Genomic DNA, 17,182 nt, shown 5'->3' on the forward strand with positions numbered 1-17,182 from the left:
GGGTATAATGGAATTCTAACATCTGCAACTTTTCTGTAAATCTAAAGTTATTCCAAGAAATTTATCTTAAAAAATGGGTATATGGTTAGAAGTCACAGTAAAAAATACAGCCTAGAATTTTTTTTTTTTTTTACAGGGACAGAGAGAGAGAGAGAGAGTGGGACAGACAGGGACAGACAGACAGGAACGTAGAGAGATGAGAAGCATCAATCATCAGTTTTTCGTTGCGAGACCGTAGTTGTTCATTAATTGCTTTCTCATACTTGCCTTGACCGTGGGCCTTCAGCAGACCGAGTAACCCCTTGCTCGAGCCAGCGACCTTGGGTCCAAGCTGGTGAGCTTTTGCTCAAACCAGCTGAGCCCACTCTCAAGCTGGCCACCTTGGGGGTCTTGAACCTGGGTCCTCCACATCCCAGTCCAACGCTGTATCCACTGCACCACCGCCTGGTCACACCAGCCTAGATTTTCTTAAGGTTAGAAGTCCATATTAGTCAAGTCATACCTGCAGCATTTTCTTCTGTAATTTTGGTTAGATAGTTTGAAAATGTAGATTCTTCTCTGCAGAAAAGAACCATTTGAATTTAATTTTAATCTTTTTTGTTTTTGGAAATACTTGTTTTCCTTTGTAGTTATGGGTTACCCAGCTGACATGAGTCACTTTCAGAATTGTCTTTATTCAAATATACATGTTTAGATACTTGCACATACTTCTTTTGGTATTATGGTAGATAACTTAAGAAGAGTGAACAGTAATCCTAGATCAGCTAGTAATCCTGTCCTGGTGTGAGACTTTTTATAAAACAGTTGCAGCCCTGGGTGGTTTGCTCAGTGGTAGAGCATCGGCCTGGCGTGCAGAAGTCCCGGGTTCGATTCCCGGCCAGGGCACACAGGAGAAGCGCCCATCTGCTTCTCTACCCCTCCCCCTCTCCTTCCTCTCTGTGTCTCTCTTCCCCTCCTGCAGCCGAGGCTCCACTGGAGCAAAGATGGCCCGGGCACTGGGGATGGCTCCTTGGCCTCTGCCCCAGGCGCTAGAGTGGCTCTCGTCGCAACAGAGCGATGCCCCGGAGGGGCAGAGCATTGCCCCCTGGTGGGCAGAGTGTCGCCCCCTGGTGGGCGTGCCGGGTGGATCCCGGTCGGGTGCATGCGGGAGTCTGTCTGACTGTCTCTCCCCGTTTCCGGCTTCAGAAAAATACAGAAAAATAAATAAATAAATAAAACAGTTGCTATTCCAGTGAAAATGACTGAATTTCATGTTTTGTATGACAGGATCTGACATTTAAAAAAAATTGATTGACTTCAGAGAGACAGAGAGAGGAAGGGGGGTTAGAAAGAGAGAGAGAGAAGCATTCATTTGTTGTTCCACTTAGTTGTGCATTCATTGGTTGCTTCCTGTGTGTGCCCTGATTGGTGATTGAATTCCTAACCTTGGCATTTGGGATAATGCTCCAACTGACTGAGCTAGCCGGCCAGGGCCAGGGTCTGATATTTTGATCCTAGAGCTACTTTGGCAGATAAGTTTAATCTATAAACCATCTTTTGTCTTTCTTTTAACTCAGTGAGCAGAGAGGGGAGGCAGAGACAGACTCCTGCATGTGTTCCAACTGGGATCCACCCGGCAAGCCCACTAGGGGACAATGCTCTACCTATCTGGGGCATTGCTCTGTTGCAAGCCCACTAGGAGGTGATGCTCTGCTCATCTGGGGCATTGCTCTGTTGCTCAGCAGCCAAGCTTTTAGTGCCTGAGGTGGAGGCCATGGGGCCAGCTTGCAGCAATTGAGCCATGGCTGCAGGAGAGGAGGGGAAAAGAGAGAAAGAGAGAGAAGCGAGAGGGGCAGGGGTGGAGAAGCAGATGGGCTCTTCTCCTCTTTGCCCTGACTGGGAATCGAACCTGGGACATCCACACGCTGGGCCAGTGCTTTACCACTGAGCCTACTGGCCAGGGCCATATAACCCATCTAAACATTTGGATTTTATTTATCCCTTTTGGAGCCCCTTATAAACCTCTCTTCCCAGTGTATCTCTGTCTCATGTGGCTCCTGCAAAGCCTGTTTCATCTCCTTGTCTTGTATGCCTTCTGGACTGACCACTCAACCCAGCAACAGCTTCTTCAGGAAATTGGCTGTGAGAGAGGTTAGGAAGCCTGACAAACAAAAGGGCTTATAATACTCCTTGATGTTGGTAATGATATCTACTTTGTTAAGGCTTAAGTAGGATAGTGTTGTTTATCTGTCATAGAATTTCCCCCCAAAGACTTATAAAAGAGCAACTTATTATGGGGAGTTGCTTTTTCTCATTTGTTAAAAAAATGTAACCTCATAGTTTTAGAGTTCAGAGATCTAGCTAGACCTGGGGTTATTCTATGTATTGTATTAGGTCAGTATATGCACTTTTTAATTAATTAATTAATTTTTTATATATTTATTTATTTTTTATTTATTCATTTTAGAGAGGAGAGAGACAGACAGACAGACAGACAGACGGAAAGAAGGAGCAGGAAGCATCAACTCCCATATGTGCCTTGACCAGGCAAGCCCAGGGTTTTTTTGAACCGGCGACCTTAGTGTTTGCAGGTCAACACTATCCACTGCGCCACCACAGGTCAGGCAGTATATGCACTTTTGAGGGGTGAAAGGAATTGTAGCTTTTGTTTGATTCTCAAAGACTAGTATAGGAACATTTCACCTTCGCTGATCCTAGAAAGTTTAAGAATCACGTTTTCAGTCTGTTTCCTCGTTTAAGTGGATGTTGAGTAAACTGAGGTTGAGAGAGGTGACAGGACTTGTTCATCATGACTTGGTGAATATCGAGGCTCCCAATAACAAGCTTCTTATTGTGCCACAAATAAAAATTATCTAAAGGATCCAAGGGTTAAGTTTTCCTTGTTTTTAATTATTTCGTATTCTTGTTCATTGCATTTCTTTCCTCTCACTTTTCTTTTTGTAGGACATATGAAATATGTCAGGTTTGCCTTTATAATTGTTTTTTGCTTCCTTAGGCCAAGCCATGACTACAGTGGCCGTACACGTGGACTCCAAAGCTGAGCTCACCACCCTGCTGGAGCAGTGGGAAAAGGAACATGGCAGTGGGCAGGACATGGTACCTATCCTTACCAGGTATGAACAGATAAGTTTTTAAAAATTACTTTTCATTTTATTTTTTAAATTTTTTATTATTATTTATTTTGTGGCAGAGACAGAGAGAGTCAGAGATAGGGACAGACGGACAGGAAGGGAGAGAGATGAGAAAAACATCAATTCTTTGTTGCAGCTCCTTAGTTGTTCATTGATTGCTTTCTTATATGTGCCTTGACCGGGGGGCTACAGCAGAGTGAGTAACCCCTTGCTTGAGCCAGCAACCTTGGGCTCAAACCAGATGAGCTCGCGCTCAAACCAGATGTGCCCGCGCTCAAGCTGGCGACCTCGGGGTCTCGAACCTGGGTCCTCCACATCCCAGTCCGACGCTCTGTCCACTGTGCCACCACCTGGTCAGGCTAAAAATTACTTTTTAAAGAAGAAAAACTTAGAGACTAGTATAGGAACATTTCACCTTCACTGTGAGGTTTTTTTTTTTTGTTTTTTTTTTTTTTTTTTTACAGAGACAGAATCAGAGTGAGGGATAGACAGACAGGAACGGAGAGATGAGAAGCATCAATCATTAGTTTTTCGTTGCGCATTGCGACACCTTAGTTGTTCATTGATTGCTTTCTCATATGTGCCTTGACCGTGGGCCTTCAGTGGACCGAGTAACCCCTTGCTGGAGCCAGCGACCTTGGGTCCAAGCTGGTGAATTTTTGCTCAAGCCAGATGAGCCTGCGCTCAAGCTGGCAACCTCGGGGTCTCGAACCTGGGTCTTCCACATCCCAGTCTGACGCTCTATCCACTGCGCCACTGCCTGGTCAGGCTTCACTGTGAGTTTTTTTTTTTTTTTTTTTAAAGAAGATTTTATTTGTTCATTTTAGACAGTAGGGGGAGAGAGAGAGAGAAAGAGAGAGAGAGAGAGAAGGGGGGAGGAACAGGAAGCATCAACTCCCATATGTGCCTTGACCAGGCAAGCCTGGGGTTTTGAACCAGTGACCTCAGGGTTCCAGGTTGACACTTTATCCACTGCGCCACCATAGGTCAGGCTTCACTGTGAGTTTTAAATCACTTTTTTCCCTTTCAGAACTAGTCTTTATCTTCCTACTTCTTGAAGCTCTTTGAATTTCTTGCCTTTCCTGTCAAGCCCTTTGTCCTCACTCTCCTCTCTGGTTCTGCCTGTGCTTTAAGTCCAGGGCTTGCTTTGTGGTTCTCCTCTCTTTTCACATTAGGTACTCTACCTAGATAGTTTTGTTTCTGTCCATGATTTAAAACATTTTTTATGTATTAACTTTTAGATCTCTATTTATACTTCAGAGCCCTCTGTTTTAAAATTTCAGAACTATTTCTGAGCTCTTTGGTTCACACATCTTTTTTTGTGTGTGTGTGTGTGAAAGCAACAGAAAGACAGAGAGGGACAGACAGACAGGAAGGGAGAGAGATGTGAAGCATCAGTTCTTTGTTGTGGCACCTTAGTTGTTCATTGATTGATTTCTCATATGTGCCTTGACCTGGGGGCTGCAGCAGACCGAGTGACCCCTTGCTCAAGCCAGCGACCTTGGGGTTTTTAAAAAATTTTTATTTATTCATTATAGAGGGGTGGGGGAGAGAGAAAGAGAAGGGGAGGGGGAGGAGCAGAAAGCATCGACTCCCATATGTGCCTTGACCGGGCAAGCCCAGGGTTTCGAACCGGCAACCTCAGGGTTCCAGGTTGACGTTTTATCCACTGCGCCATGACAGGTCAGGCTATACATGTGTTTTTTTGTTTTTGTTTTTTAATTTTTTTTTTATTTATTCATTTTAGAGAGGAGGAGGGGAGAGAGAGAGAGAGAGAAGGGGGAGGAGCAGGAAGCATCAACTCCCATATGTGCCTTGACCAGGCAAGACCAGGGTTTTGAACCGGCAACCTCAGTGTTTCCAGGTTGACGCTTTATCCACTGCGCCACCACAGGTCAAGCGACCTTGGGGTTTTGAACCTGGGTCCTCCGCATCCCAGTCCAGTGCTCTATCCACTGTGTGCCACCTGTGTGGTCAGGCTGGTTCACACATCTTTACCTGGCTATTCCACAGACACCTAAAACATACCATATCTGAAAGAGAGCTCACTGTCTTCATTCTAACATTTTCCTTATTCAAAGCTTATTCCCTGCTTCAGTATAAATGCTCTTAAACTAAAAAGACTGAAACCATCCTCCTTAGTGTGTCCCTGTACCAGCACAATTTAGTCACCAGGCCTTGAGGATTCTGCTTCCCCCACTTTCCCATTCCCACTGCTGCTGCTTTCGTTAGGTGTTGATCAGTCCTTCCTTCCTTCCTTCCTTCCACCCACCCACCCACCCACTAGTAGTTGCTTCTCATATGGGCCTTGACCCGTGCAAGTGCAGGGTTACCCACTGTGCCACCACAGGTCAGACTGTTGATCAGTTTTTTTGTTTGTTTTTTTTTAGAGAGAGAGAGTGAGTCAGAGATCAGAGAGAGGGATAGACAGGGACAGACAGACAGGAATGGAGAGAGATGAGAAGCATCAATCATCAGTTTTTCGTTGCGACACCTTAGTTGTTCATTGATTGCTTTCTTATATATGCCTTGACCGCGGTCCTTCAGTAGACCGAGTAATCCCTTGCTCGAGCCAGTGACTTTGGGTCCAAGCTGGCGAGCTTTTTGCTCAAGCCAGATGAGCCCGCGCTCAAACTGGCAACCTCAGGGTCTCAAACCTGGGTCCTCCGCATCCCAGTATGACGCTCTATCCACTGCGCCACCGCCTGGTCAGGCTGTTGATCAGTTCTTGATTGGCGCATTAGGCAGTGTGCATTATCCCTCTGTCTCCAGTTTACCTTCTTCTTTTTTATTTACTTATGTGTTTATTGTCTTACACTTGATCTTAGCTAAAAGGCTGAGAAGCAGTTTTTTGGTTTTTTTTCTTCTGAAGTTGGAAACAGGGAGACAGACAGACTCCCGTATGTGCCCGACCGGGATCCACCTGGCATGCCCACCAGGGGGCGATGCTCTGCCTATCTGGGGCGTTGCTCTGTTGCAACCAGAGCCATTCTAGTGCCTGAGGCAGAGGCCATGGAGCCATCCTCAGTGTCCGGGCCAACCTTTTGCTCCAATGGAGCCCTGCTGCTGGAGGGGAAGAGAGAGACAGAGAGGAAGGAGAGGGGAAGGGGTGGAGAAGCAGATGGGCGCTTCTCCTGTGTGCCCTGGCCGGGAATTGAACCCGGTACTCCTGCACGCCAGGCCGACGCTCTACCACTGAGCCAACCTGCCAGGGCCGAGAAGCAGTTTTTTAAAAATTGATTTTAAGCCCTGGCTGGTTGGCTCAGTGGTAGAGCATAGACCCGGTATGTGGAAGTACTGGGTTCGATTCCCGGTCAGGGCACACAGGAGAAGCGCCCATCTGCTTCTCCACCCTTCCCCCTCTCCTTCCTCTCTGTCTCTCTCTTTCCCTCCCGCAGCCAAGGCTCCACTGGAGCGAAGTGGCCCGGGCGCTGAGGATGGTTCCATGGCCTCCGCCTCAGGCACTAGAATGGCTCTGGTTGCAACAGAGCAACACCCCAGATGGGCAGAGCATTGCCTCCTGGTGGGCATGCTGGGTGGATCCTGGTTGGGCGCATACGGGAGTCTGTCTGCCTTCCCACTTCTCCCTTCAGAAAAATACACACAAAAAAATGATTTTAGAGAGAGAGAAAGTGGGAGAAAAAGGGAAAGAGAAAGAGAGAGAAACTTTGATTTGTTGTTTCACCTATTCATGCATTCGTTGGTTGATTCTTTTATGTGCCCTACTGGGGATTAAACCTGCAGCCTTAGCATCTCAGGACAACACTTTACCTGAGCTACCTGGCTACTCTCCTCTAATATATCCTTCCCTTTGCTGAAAGATTCATCTTTTTGTACACAAATCTGGTTATCATACCTCTGCTCTTGATTCTTCCCTGGCTCCCTTTTTTCTTTGGAATAAAATGTAAACTTTTTACTTATGATTTGGTCCATACCTCCTTTTCTGCCTGATAGTGTTGGTTTCCTTCAGTAAGGAATAAATAGTGTTCTGTATTTTCTAATGTCTGTGTGTTTTTACACTTCTTTCTTTGACCTGAAATTCTTTTCCTTGTATGTCTGCCTCGCGGGCTCTAATCTTTTCAAGAAACAGTTCAAAAATCATGTCTGTAAAACCTTCTCTGCCTTTGATGGCCCTAGAAGGTTTGGGCACACCTTTAAAAAAATTTATTTCTAACACTTCTGTTTCTTTTTTTTTTTTTTTTTTTTCATTTTTCCGAAGCTGGAAACGGAGGCAGTCAGACAGACTCCCACATGCGTCCGACCGGGATCCACCCGGCATGCCCACCAGGGGGCGATGCTTTGCCCCTCTGGGGCATCGCTCTGTTGCGTCCAGAGCCATTCTAGCGCCTGAGGCAGAGGCCTCAGAGCCATCCCCAGCGCCCGGGCCATCTTTGCTCCAATGGAGCCTCGCTGCGGGAGGGGAAGAGAGAGACAGAGAGGAAGGAGAGGGGGAGGGGTGGAGAAGCAAATGTGCGCCTCTCCTGTGTGCCCTGGCCAGGAATCGAACCTGGGACTCCTGCACGCCAGGCTGACGCTCTACCACTGAGCCAACCGGCCAGGGCCTCTAACACTTCTGTTTTTTATATATATATATAACATATAAGACAGTTTCCTCCCATTTTATCTCTTGCCATGTTGTACTATAATTTTCTCTTTACATGCAACTTGCTGAATTCTAAGCTATATATTTTAATTGATATATCTTCAGAAAATGACTTGTCCACTGCCTAGTACACAGTAAACTGTGAAACATAATTTTATTGAATGAATGTGTTGAGAAGAGAAAACGAAAAATAAAGGCTGGGGAGGGGAGTGCTTGTATTGTTTTCTAGTCAGGATCACTGGGACATGGGAATCTGTAACATCTAATCTTTGATATCATAGTGAATAAAGCTTGGTAATGTAATGATCTACTGTTCAGGGATAAAGAAAACTGATCTTATAAAGGTTTAAACAGGAATAAATAACTTTTGTTCACAATTGCTCTTAACTACATGGGTAATGTGAAAATACAATTATTTTTGAGGACAGAATTGTTTTGACTGGAAAGTGGATTTTAATTTGTAGAGGCACTGGAGATTAAGAACTAATCACAAGCCCTGGCTGGATAGCTCGGTTGGTTAGAGCATTGTCCCGAGATGCAAGAGTTACAGATTAGATCCCCAGTCAGGGCACATGCAGGGGCAGATCCCTGTTTCTGTCGCTCTCTCTCTCCCTTCCTTTCTCTCTAAAATCAATACATAGGAAAAAATAAATGAAAGAACTAATCGCAAGATACTTGAGACGCAGCCACAGTGAATCAAAGAATCTCTTACTGTGCAGTTAACAGGTGGATTATTGATATGACTGAAAGGAAAGAATCATAAATGGGGAATCATGTTAGCAGTATATTCACTTAATTGCTCAAAAGAAAGTTATCAAACACATATACTAAAAATACTCAATATTTGTTTTATTTTCAAGGTCATTTTACATTTATCATATGTGACCATGATTTTTGTTGCTATGCTAAGTTGTTCAGCAGTGTGAAGCCTAAAATAGAGGGCCCTATTCACGGAGCTAATCTGGGAAGCAACTAATGGATAAGAAGCAATGCAGAGTAGTCCAGAATATAATGCACGGTGAAGTGCTGAATCTGGCAACATGGTTCATAAATGTTGTAGAAGTTATGAGAATGGAAGAAAATGAGTGAATTTCTTTTATTCGCTTAAATATTGACCTTTTGTGGGTCAGAATTGTATGAGACACTTCTCTGAATCTCAACTTGGTCATTTGTTGATAAAAGTATCGCTGAGAGTTGTGTTAGGGCTATCCTCATAGATACTGGGAAAGACTGCACAGTCAAACAGTAGAAATATGAGGTTGGAATCCTGGGTTTTAACTCCAGTTACAGTGGGCTTTCCAGTACAAGGTGAGGTCATGTTTCCTTGGAACAGGGATTTAAAAGATGGTAGAATATAGCTTGATGAAAAACAGAGAATCAGATTTTCTAGAAAATGTGAAAAATGTGACTGAAAAAGGTATTGAGGAGAGAAGGGACTGGGGCATGTTTTTGTGGCACTGAGAAAGTGGGTCCCCCCCAGAGTAGAGGGTGAATTCATGGCAGGAATGGAAAATTAAGTTGTATGGAGCAAGATCCTAATAAGATCTTCAAGGTTAGAAGGGTTTAAGGGACTGTATAGTTTATTTTAGATATGGGCAACTTCTGCCATCCTCCAAACTGGGTCTGCTGTTCACTGGTTATTTCCTAAGGAGCCTTCGTGGTCCCTCCGCCCACAGATGGCTGCAGGTGGGGGTATTTGGTAAAGAAGCAAGTGAACTGCAGGCCCACCTACTCTTTTATTAACCCCAATATTCTTGTGGTCTCTGGCAGTTTTCCTAAGAAAAATGTATGGCTTTATAACTTCAATTGATTTTATTTATTATTTGTGTTATTTTATTTATTATGTCAAGCCTTTGACCTGATTCTGGAAAAAGGTACTGGCATTGGGCCATGCTGTGTGAGCTTAATCCAGGTTCTGTGTTTTTTTTGAAAAACATGATTGAAGTATAATTTACACACTGTAAAGTATTCTGCTTAATGGATTTTTTTTTTACTTGTAAAACTATCACCCAGATCAAGTTACAGAACTTGCATAGCACCTCCACAAGGCTCCCTCCTGCCCTATTTGTCAGTATCTACCTTAAATTTTTTATTTTTAAGATTGGATTTATTGGTTTTTAGAAAGAGGAGAGAGAAAGAGAAAGGCGTTGGGGGGAGAGGAGCAGAAAGCTTCAACTCGTAGTAGTTGCTGCTCGTATGTGCCTTGACTGGGCAAGCCTGTGTTTTCAAACTGGTGACTTCAGCATTCCAGGTTGACGCTTTATCGATTGCACCACCACAGGTCAGGCTACCTTAAATTGTTTTTGTTTTTGATTCTCAGTTTTTATAGTAATAACATCTAAATAAGCTTTATTCTAAGCAGAGCATACAATATTAACTTAAACCTCAAGGAATAGGTGCTGTTACCATCATTTTATAGATGAGGTGTAAACAGGTCAAGTAACTTGACACACAGTGGAAGATTTGAACCATGGTCACCTGGCTCCAAAATCCATGTTTTTTTGTTTGTTTGTTTGTTTGTTTTGTATTTTTCTGAAGCTGGAAACAGGGAGGCAGTCAGACAGACTCCCTCATGTGCCCGACCAGGATCCACCCGGCATGCCCTCCAGGGGGCGATGCTCTGCCCATCTGGGGCGTTGCTCTGTTGCAACCAGAGCCATTCTTGTGCCTGAGGCAGAGGCCATAGAGCCATCCTCAGCGCCCGGGCCAACTTTGCTCCAGTGGAGCCTTGGCTGCGGGAGGGGAAGAGAGAGACAGAGAGGAAGGAGAGGGGGAAGGGTGGAGAAGCAGATGGGCGCTTCTCCTGTGTGCCCTGGCCAGGAATCGAACCTGGGACTCCTGCACGCCAGGCCGACGCTCTACCACTGAGCCAACCGGCCAGGGCCTCAAAATTCATGTTTTTAACTTCTACTGTGCTGTATCACTTAGTTTCAACTGGAGATATTAGTAAATCTTTTGTAACGTTAAGTATATTTTGTGTAATTGCCCCTTGTGGCAAAGATAATTTTCAGAGTTTGAAGGGAAAGGTAGAAAAAGTAGAAATAATTCTGAGGCTTGATGGGGAAAAACACAGTAGAGGGGGGTAAGAATTTTTAGCAGGGACCTTAACCCTTAAGACTAGGAAGTATGATTTTGTAAACAGGAAGCATACAGGAGACTTTGAGTTAGGACAGCATGCTAGATATTGGAGAGTGGGACAGCCTTGTATTTTTTTCTAATTTTATTAATTGAATTTATTGAGATGACATTGGTTCGTAAAACTATACAGGTTTCAAGTGTACAACTTAATAAAACACCAAATGCGCACTGCATTGTGCGTCCTCCGCCCCAGAGTCTCTTTCCTTCCCCATTTCACCCCACTTTGCCCACCTCCCCCTACCTCCCTCCACCTGCACCCAGCCTCCCCCCACTTCCCTCCCTTTCCCTCTGGCTGTCACCACACTGGTGTCTGTGGGGACAGCCTTGTATTTGATTGTCATTATAATAGAGTAGAATGTCAGTCTTGCTTAAGATACTCTAAAAGTGACTTTTTTTGAAAAAGAATGTATGAATGCCGTAGCTGCATAGTTTGGTTTGTTAGAGATTGCCAGTTTGATTCTCAGTCAGGGCCAATATGGGCACATGCAGGAATAAATCGATGTTACTGTCTTTCCCTCCCCCTCCCCTTCTCCTTCCCTCTCCTTCCCCCTTCCTTTTTCACTAAAGGCAATCAGTAAAATAAAAAAAATTCTTAAAATTCATGAATAAAAAAGGAACTATTGACATATAACATAAACTGGGTAACTCAAAACATGCTGAGTGAAAGTAGCCAGATATAAAAAAAGAGTATATGGGTTCCATTTACATACATGAAATTCTAGACAATGCAGAACTAATCTGTAGTGAGAGATAGATGAGTGGCTGCTTGGAGGCTGGGGTGGGAGCGCAGATGAGGGAAGGAGGCGACAGGCTGAGGTAGCAGCACCTACAGAGGCTCTGAAGCAGTAATGAACTGGATCTCTGAGGAGCAGAGAAGGCTATTTTCCCGAAGCTGGTGAAAGAGCGGCGGAGGAGAAGTGGCCAGAGATGCAGACGGAATCCAGATGATTTAAAGCCTGGTAGTACTTGGGTTTCATTCAGTTATTGTGGTGAGTCATTGGAAGTTGGAGAATGGATTGTCAGGTCAAACTGGGAAACAAATGCAAGGTGACCAGTGCAGGTAGTCCAGGCAATTGGTGATGGTGGTCTGGACAAGGATAGGAATGGTCAAGATTTGAAGAAATGATTGAAGTCAAGAGGTATTTTGTAGGTAGAGCTAAGAGGACTTGTGGGGGATGAAGAGAAAAGGTTTTTGTTGTTTGTTTTTTTTCCCCTAAGAAAGGCAGACTGCCACATGCAGTGCCTCATTTGGATGTGTCTGGAGTCTTGGAAGCTTGACTACCCTACATTCTCCTACAAATGGAGCTTGAGACTTGTTTGGAGGTTCTAGCAGGGCAGCGCAGCTACTCGTATACCCTTGACTGAAGAACGGTCCTCTCCTCTAGCGGGGAAGGTCGTCCTCTTCCACCAAGCGCGCAGCTCGCAGCTTCGGGAGGGACGCACATGGAGCGGTGAGGGAGGAAGGGGACACCCGCCTAGCCAGCCAAATCAGCCGAATCAACCCTGGCGATCAATGGGGTGACAGATGTCGCAGCCAGATTGCCCTCACATCCGAGAAAAGGTTTTAATGATGATTTGTAGGTTATTGGCTTCTCAGGTGATGGTAGTGTTATTTTTTGAGATAGGTAAGGGGAGAGAAGAATGATTTTGGGAGTGGAAATTGTTTTATGAGATGGTTGTTTAGATCTCTGTTCATAAGAAAAATACCCTTTTTCTAACTTTTTGCTTTTATTTTACACTTTGACTTTTGAATTGATTATTGTAGGTGGTGGAACGTGTTTTTATATGCTTTTTTAGAATTGACCGTCTTCCCTTTGTGCTAGGATGTCTGAATTGATTGAAAAAGAAACTGAAGAGTACCGTAAGGGGGATCCAGACCCGTTTGATGACCGACATCCTGGTGAGACCTGTGTTCTCTTCAGCCTGCTCTAATTTTCTCACAGAAGAAAATTGCTTAATAGAAAAAGAAAAAAATTTTCAATTGAAATAGCATATTTTTGCCTTGGCTGGTTGGCTCAGTGGTAGAGCGTCGGCCTGGTGTTTGGAAGTCCTGGGTTCGATTCCTGGCCAGGGCACACAGGAGAAATGCCCATCTACTTCTTCACCCCTCCCCCTCTCCTTCCTATCTCTCTCTTCCTCTCCTGCAGCCAAGGCTCCACTAGAGCAAAGTTGGCCTGGGCGCTGAGGATGGCTCCATGGCCTCTGCCTCAGGTGGTATGGCTCTGGTTGCAACAGAGCAACGGCCCAGATGGGCAGAGCATCGCCCCCTGGTGGGCATGCCGGGTGGATCCTGGTCGGGTGCATGTGGGAGTCTGTCTGCCTCCCTGCTTCTCACTTAAGAAAAATACAAAAAAAAAAGAAAAAAATAGCATATTTCATGCTAAGTTTTAAGACCTTATATTTGTTAAACTGTTGTTCAAGGTAAGAGCAGTGAGGAAAATCTATTTCTGAATTTTGAAATTATTTTTAAATATTTTGTAATACATATTTTCAGTAAGGCAGTTGGAGCTCGAAAGAAGTACTAAAGTGAATGTGAAATTAGAATTTTAGCTAATGTATGTCATAGGTGATCATGCTCAGATGTTGCCTTAGAAAGGATGAAATGGTAATGAGGTAGAAGGGGGAGGCAGAAAGGTATGCCTGTTTTCAGTAGAAATTTAAAGAAAATTTTTTTCTTTCTATTATGTTAAGCAATTATTTATTAATAAACAAATATAAGGGTCTTAGTTTTATCATTTCTTCACATAGAAAGTTTGTACTCTGATATCATTTGTTTTTATGATACTATTCTCTAACTTTTCTTTTGTGAATTACTTGGTATACTAGTTACAGCTTGGGGAAAACTTCATATTGGCAGCTTACATCTTTTTTATACTGTGACTAAATTTTCCATTCTGTTTTGAAAAAGAAAAAAAACACTAAATAAAATAGATGGTATCTTTTAAAAACAGTAATAATTCTCCAAACCATTAACTAATTCCTTTACTTTAGGCTGTGTGTTGAGGAGATTCTGGTGTCTGGCCACCTTTCTTTCCCCAGGAGTTCGGAAATGAATGCCCAGGTTACTGTATCTTTAGAGTTGGTGATTGCTTAGTGGGATTCCCCCACCTGTTAATGGGATGTCATTATAGGTTGAGGACACATCTCTCCTGCTGTTGGCGTTGTAGCTGAAGGGGAGATTGGCTTGGAGCCTCTCTTTTCCAGGCCACCCATCAAAAGAAGTTGTTCTTCCTACCATTTTGTGGCTGGGAAGTCGGGGATTTTGTTTTAGGCTTCTTTCTACTTCTTTTGTATACATTTTTTATACATTTGTAGACCTTGTTTACACTGACCAATGCTGGCCTGGGGCTAGTGCTTGTTTATGTAATTCAGCGTGGCTGTCTCCCAACGCTGGGAGACAGGACAGAAAGAGAGCAGGTCTCAAATTTTTATATTGTCATTTTTCATTTTAAAGAGTTTCTTAAATCTAATTTCTCCAAAGAGTCTTATCTTTGCTCTATTTCTCTTTTCTGGTATTTTAATAGTACTTTTAACTATTTTTAACCAGAGCCTGGGTGTCTCTACAGAGGTCTGAGGTGCTTGACTGGGATGATTTACGCATTCCTTTGTTTGTTCCCCCTCTTCTTTTGGTAGGTCGAGCTGATCCAGAGTGTATGCTGGGCCACTTGCTGAGAATACTCTTCAAGAATGATGATTTCATGAATGCAGTAGGTTTATTTCTTACTTTTCTCCAGATTGTCATCAGTGCTGAACTTTATTGTTTTTTGTAAATAGTTTGCTTTCTCCCGAGGTCTTGACAAAGTTGGGAATAGAGTGGGTAGATTTTTAGTTTTTTTTTATTTTCAAAGATTTTATTTAGTGACTTTATTTTTTTGTGTGTGTTTTTCTGAAGTTGGAAACGGGGAGGCAGTTAGACGACTCCCACATGCACCCGACCGGGATCCATCCGGCATGCCCACCAGGGGGCGATGCTCTGCCCATCTGGGGCGTTGCTCGTTGCGTCCAGAGCCATTCTAGCGCCTGAGGCAGAGGCCCTAGAGCCATCCCCAGTGCCCGGGCCAACTTTGCTCCAATGGAGCCTTGGCTGCGGGAGGGGAAGAGAGAGACAGAGAGGAAGGAGAGGAGGAGGGGTGGAGAAGCAGATGGGCGCTTCTCCTGTGTGCCCTGGCCGGGAATCGAATCCGGGACTCCTGCACGCCAGGCCGACGCTCTACCACTGAGCCAACCAGCCAGGGCTATTTAGCAACTTTAGAGAGAGGAGAAAGGGAGAGAGAAAGAGGAGGAGTGGGAAGCATCAATTTCCAGTTGCTTCATAGTTGCTGTAGTTGCTTTTTGTACATGCCTTGACCGGGCAAGCCCAGGGTTTCGAACCGGCTACGCCAACATTCCAGGTCGGCACTCTGTCCACTGCGCCACCACAGGTCAGGCTAAGTAGGTAGATTTTTTAATTTGGTATTGGTTCAATGAAATAAGAGGAATCATGGACATATTTCTTTCCAAAGTCCAGGGTATTTTCTCAAGATGTGTACTTTGTTCAGTTGAGTATCGGTGAGGGCTCCCAAGGCATCTCTGCTCATCTTTGGGCAAGACAGTTTGAGTTTGGAAATATAGGAGTCCTTGTACCGGTTCCTCAGTAGAACAAAGAGGGATGTATATGGCGTGAATCTGCACTGATACGTGGTGTGTGCATTGACAATGTGGAGGGAGGGAAAGATGCCTTCTCTAATTCTGGATTGTCGAGTAAGTGAAATGGGGGAAAGACACACACACACGCACCTCACTCACAGCTCCTGATCGTAGTGTTGTTCAGTAAATTGGCTGTTTTTGGAGGCAGAACAGCATGATGCTTGAGAACATGGGCTTCGGCAGGTGGGGCGGCCATCCATGTTTTGTGCTTAAATGCAGCTCCTCCCTTCACTGACACCTCTTGTCTGTGGGCAGCTTAAGCTTTTTCAAGCTTTATTTTACTAATCTATAAGATAGGGGATGATAGTTCTTACCTTAAAGTGTTTTTTTAATCCTTGAATGAAATTAAGCATAGAAAATGCTTAGCACAGAACCTGACTCATGAGGGCTCAGTAAATATTAGCTGTTATTGTTATCTGTCTTGTATTTACTTCCCAATTTATTTTTCTATCGCCAGTGTAGCCAGTGTATTTCTCAGCTTCAGATCAGTTTAAACTTTCATCTATTCATTCCCACCTGGATATTCCTCATGGGTTCTTTGAATTCTATATGTCTAATTGTTTGCTCCACAATCTGTTTCTCCAGCTAGACATTATTCTTTATTCTTCCAAACTCTCTAATTCAAGGGTCTTATTGTTCCTCTCCCTTAACCTTCACAGATCTTGCTACTTCTTTCTGCCCTTGTTGTCAGACCTAGGTTTAGCCGCTACCATCTCACTTGGTTACTCAGTAGCCTCTTAACTGGTTTCTCTTGTTGTTTCTCTTCCAACTCATTCTTCACATTATAGCCAAGAAATTTTTCTAAAACCCAAAAAGTTGCCATGGCACCCTCTTGCTTACTATCCACTAGTGGTTTACTATTCCCCTCAAGATAAATCTTAAATTTGTTAGTTTGGTGTTTATATAACCAAACTGTCTCTTTGTTTTCTCAGTTTTCAGTTCTTTCCTTATGGTCCTTCTCTTCTTCCCACTCCTGTTTAGCTACTTCTGCTTGCCCTTTACATTCTTTTTTTTTTAATTTTTGTTTAATTTTTCTGAAGTTGGAAACGGGGAGGCAGTCAGACAGACTCTCGCATGCGCCCGACCGGGATCCACCCTGCATGCCCACCAGGGGGTGATGCTCTGCCCATCTGGGGCGTTGCTCTGCTGCAACCAGAGCCATTCTAGTGCCTGAGGCAGAGGCCATGGAGCCATCCTCAGTGCCCGGGCCAACTTTGCTCCAGTGGAGCCTTGGCTGTGGGAGGGGAAGAGAGAGACAGAGAGGAAGGAGAAGGGGAGGGGTGGAGAAGCAGATGGGCGCTTCTCCTGTGTGCCCTGGCCATGAATCGAACCCGGGACTCCTGTACGCCAGGCCGACGCTCTACCACTGAGCCAACCGGCCAAGGCCTGCCCTTTACATTCTTGCTTGGAATCCTTTCCTTTCAAAGCCTCCTGTGGTTCCTCTGCAGGGTGTATGGCCTCCTGTAGGTTTCTGTAGCATCCTGTTCTCACAACATTTGTTTTCCCAACTGTCACCTTTGTTGGATTATGAACCCTTTGACGGTGGGACTGTGTCTTACTTTGTATACTCAGCACTAACACAGTGTTACTTAGTAGATGAGATTCAGTAAATATTTGATGAGTA

General features: G+C 44.4%; 1 protein-coding gene across 3 annotated transcripts in view; it reads left to right on the forward strand.

The window, feature by feature from the left end:
- The window catches only part of DCAF1 (DDB1 and CUL4 associated factor 1), a 58,932-nt gene that overhangs the window by 6,699 nt on the left and 35,051 nt on the right, over positions 1 to 17,182 (forward strand). For 2 of the 3 annotated variants that reach the window (XM_066351419.1, XM_066351417.1), the window contains exons 2-4: positions 2,996 to 3,113; positions 12,696 to 12,772; positions 14,506 to 14,579. In XM_066351419.1, the coding sequence (XP_066207516.1) occupies positions 3,004 to 3,113; positions 12,696 to 12,772; positions 14,506 to 14,579 (261 nt within the window). In that variant the 5' untranslated portion in view covers positions 2,996 to 3,003. The remainder of the gene's footprint in view (positions 1 to 2,995; positions 3,114 to 12,695; positions 12,773 to 14,505; positions 14,580 to 17,182) is intronic. The other variant, XM_066351418.1, reaches the window with a different exon arrangement.

Source organism: Saccopteryx leptura, chromosome 10 (genome assembly GCF_036850995.1).
Source record: "Saccopteryx leptura isolate mSacLep1 chromosome 10, mSacLep1_pri_phased_curated, whole genome shotgun sequence".
In the NCBI taxonomy this organism is placed as follows: domain Eukaryota; kingdom Metazoa; phylum Chordata; class Mammalia; order Chiroptera; family Emballonuridae; genus Saccopteryx; species Saccopteryx leptura.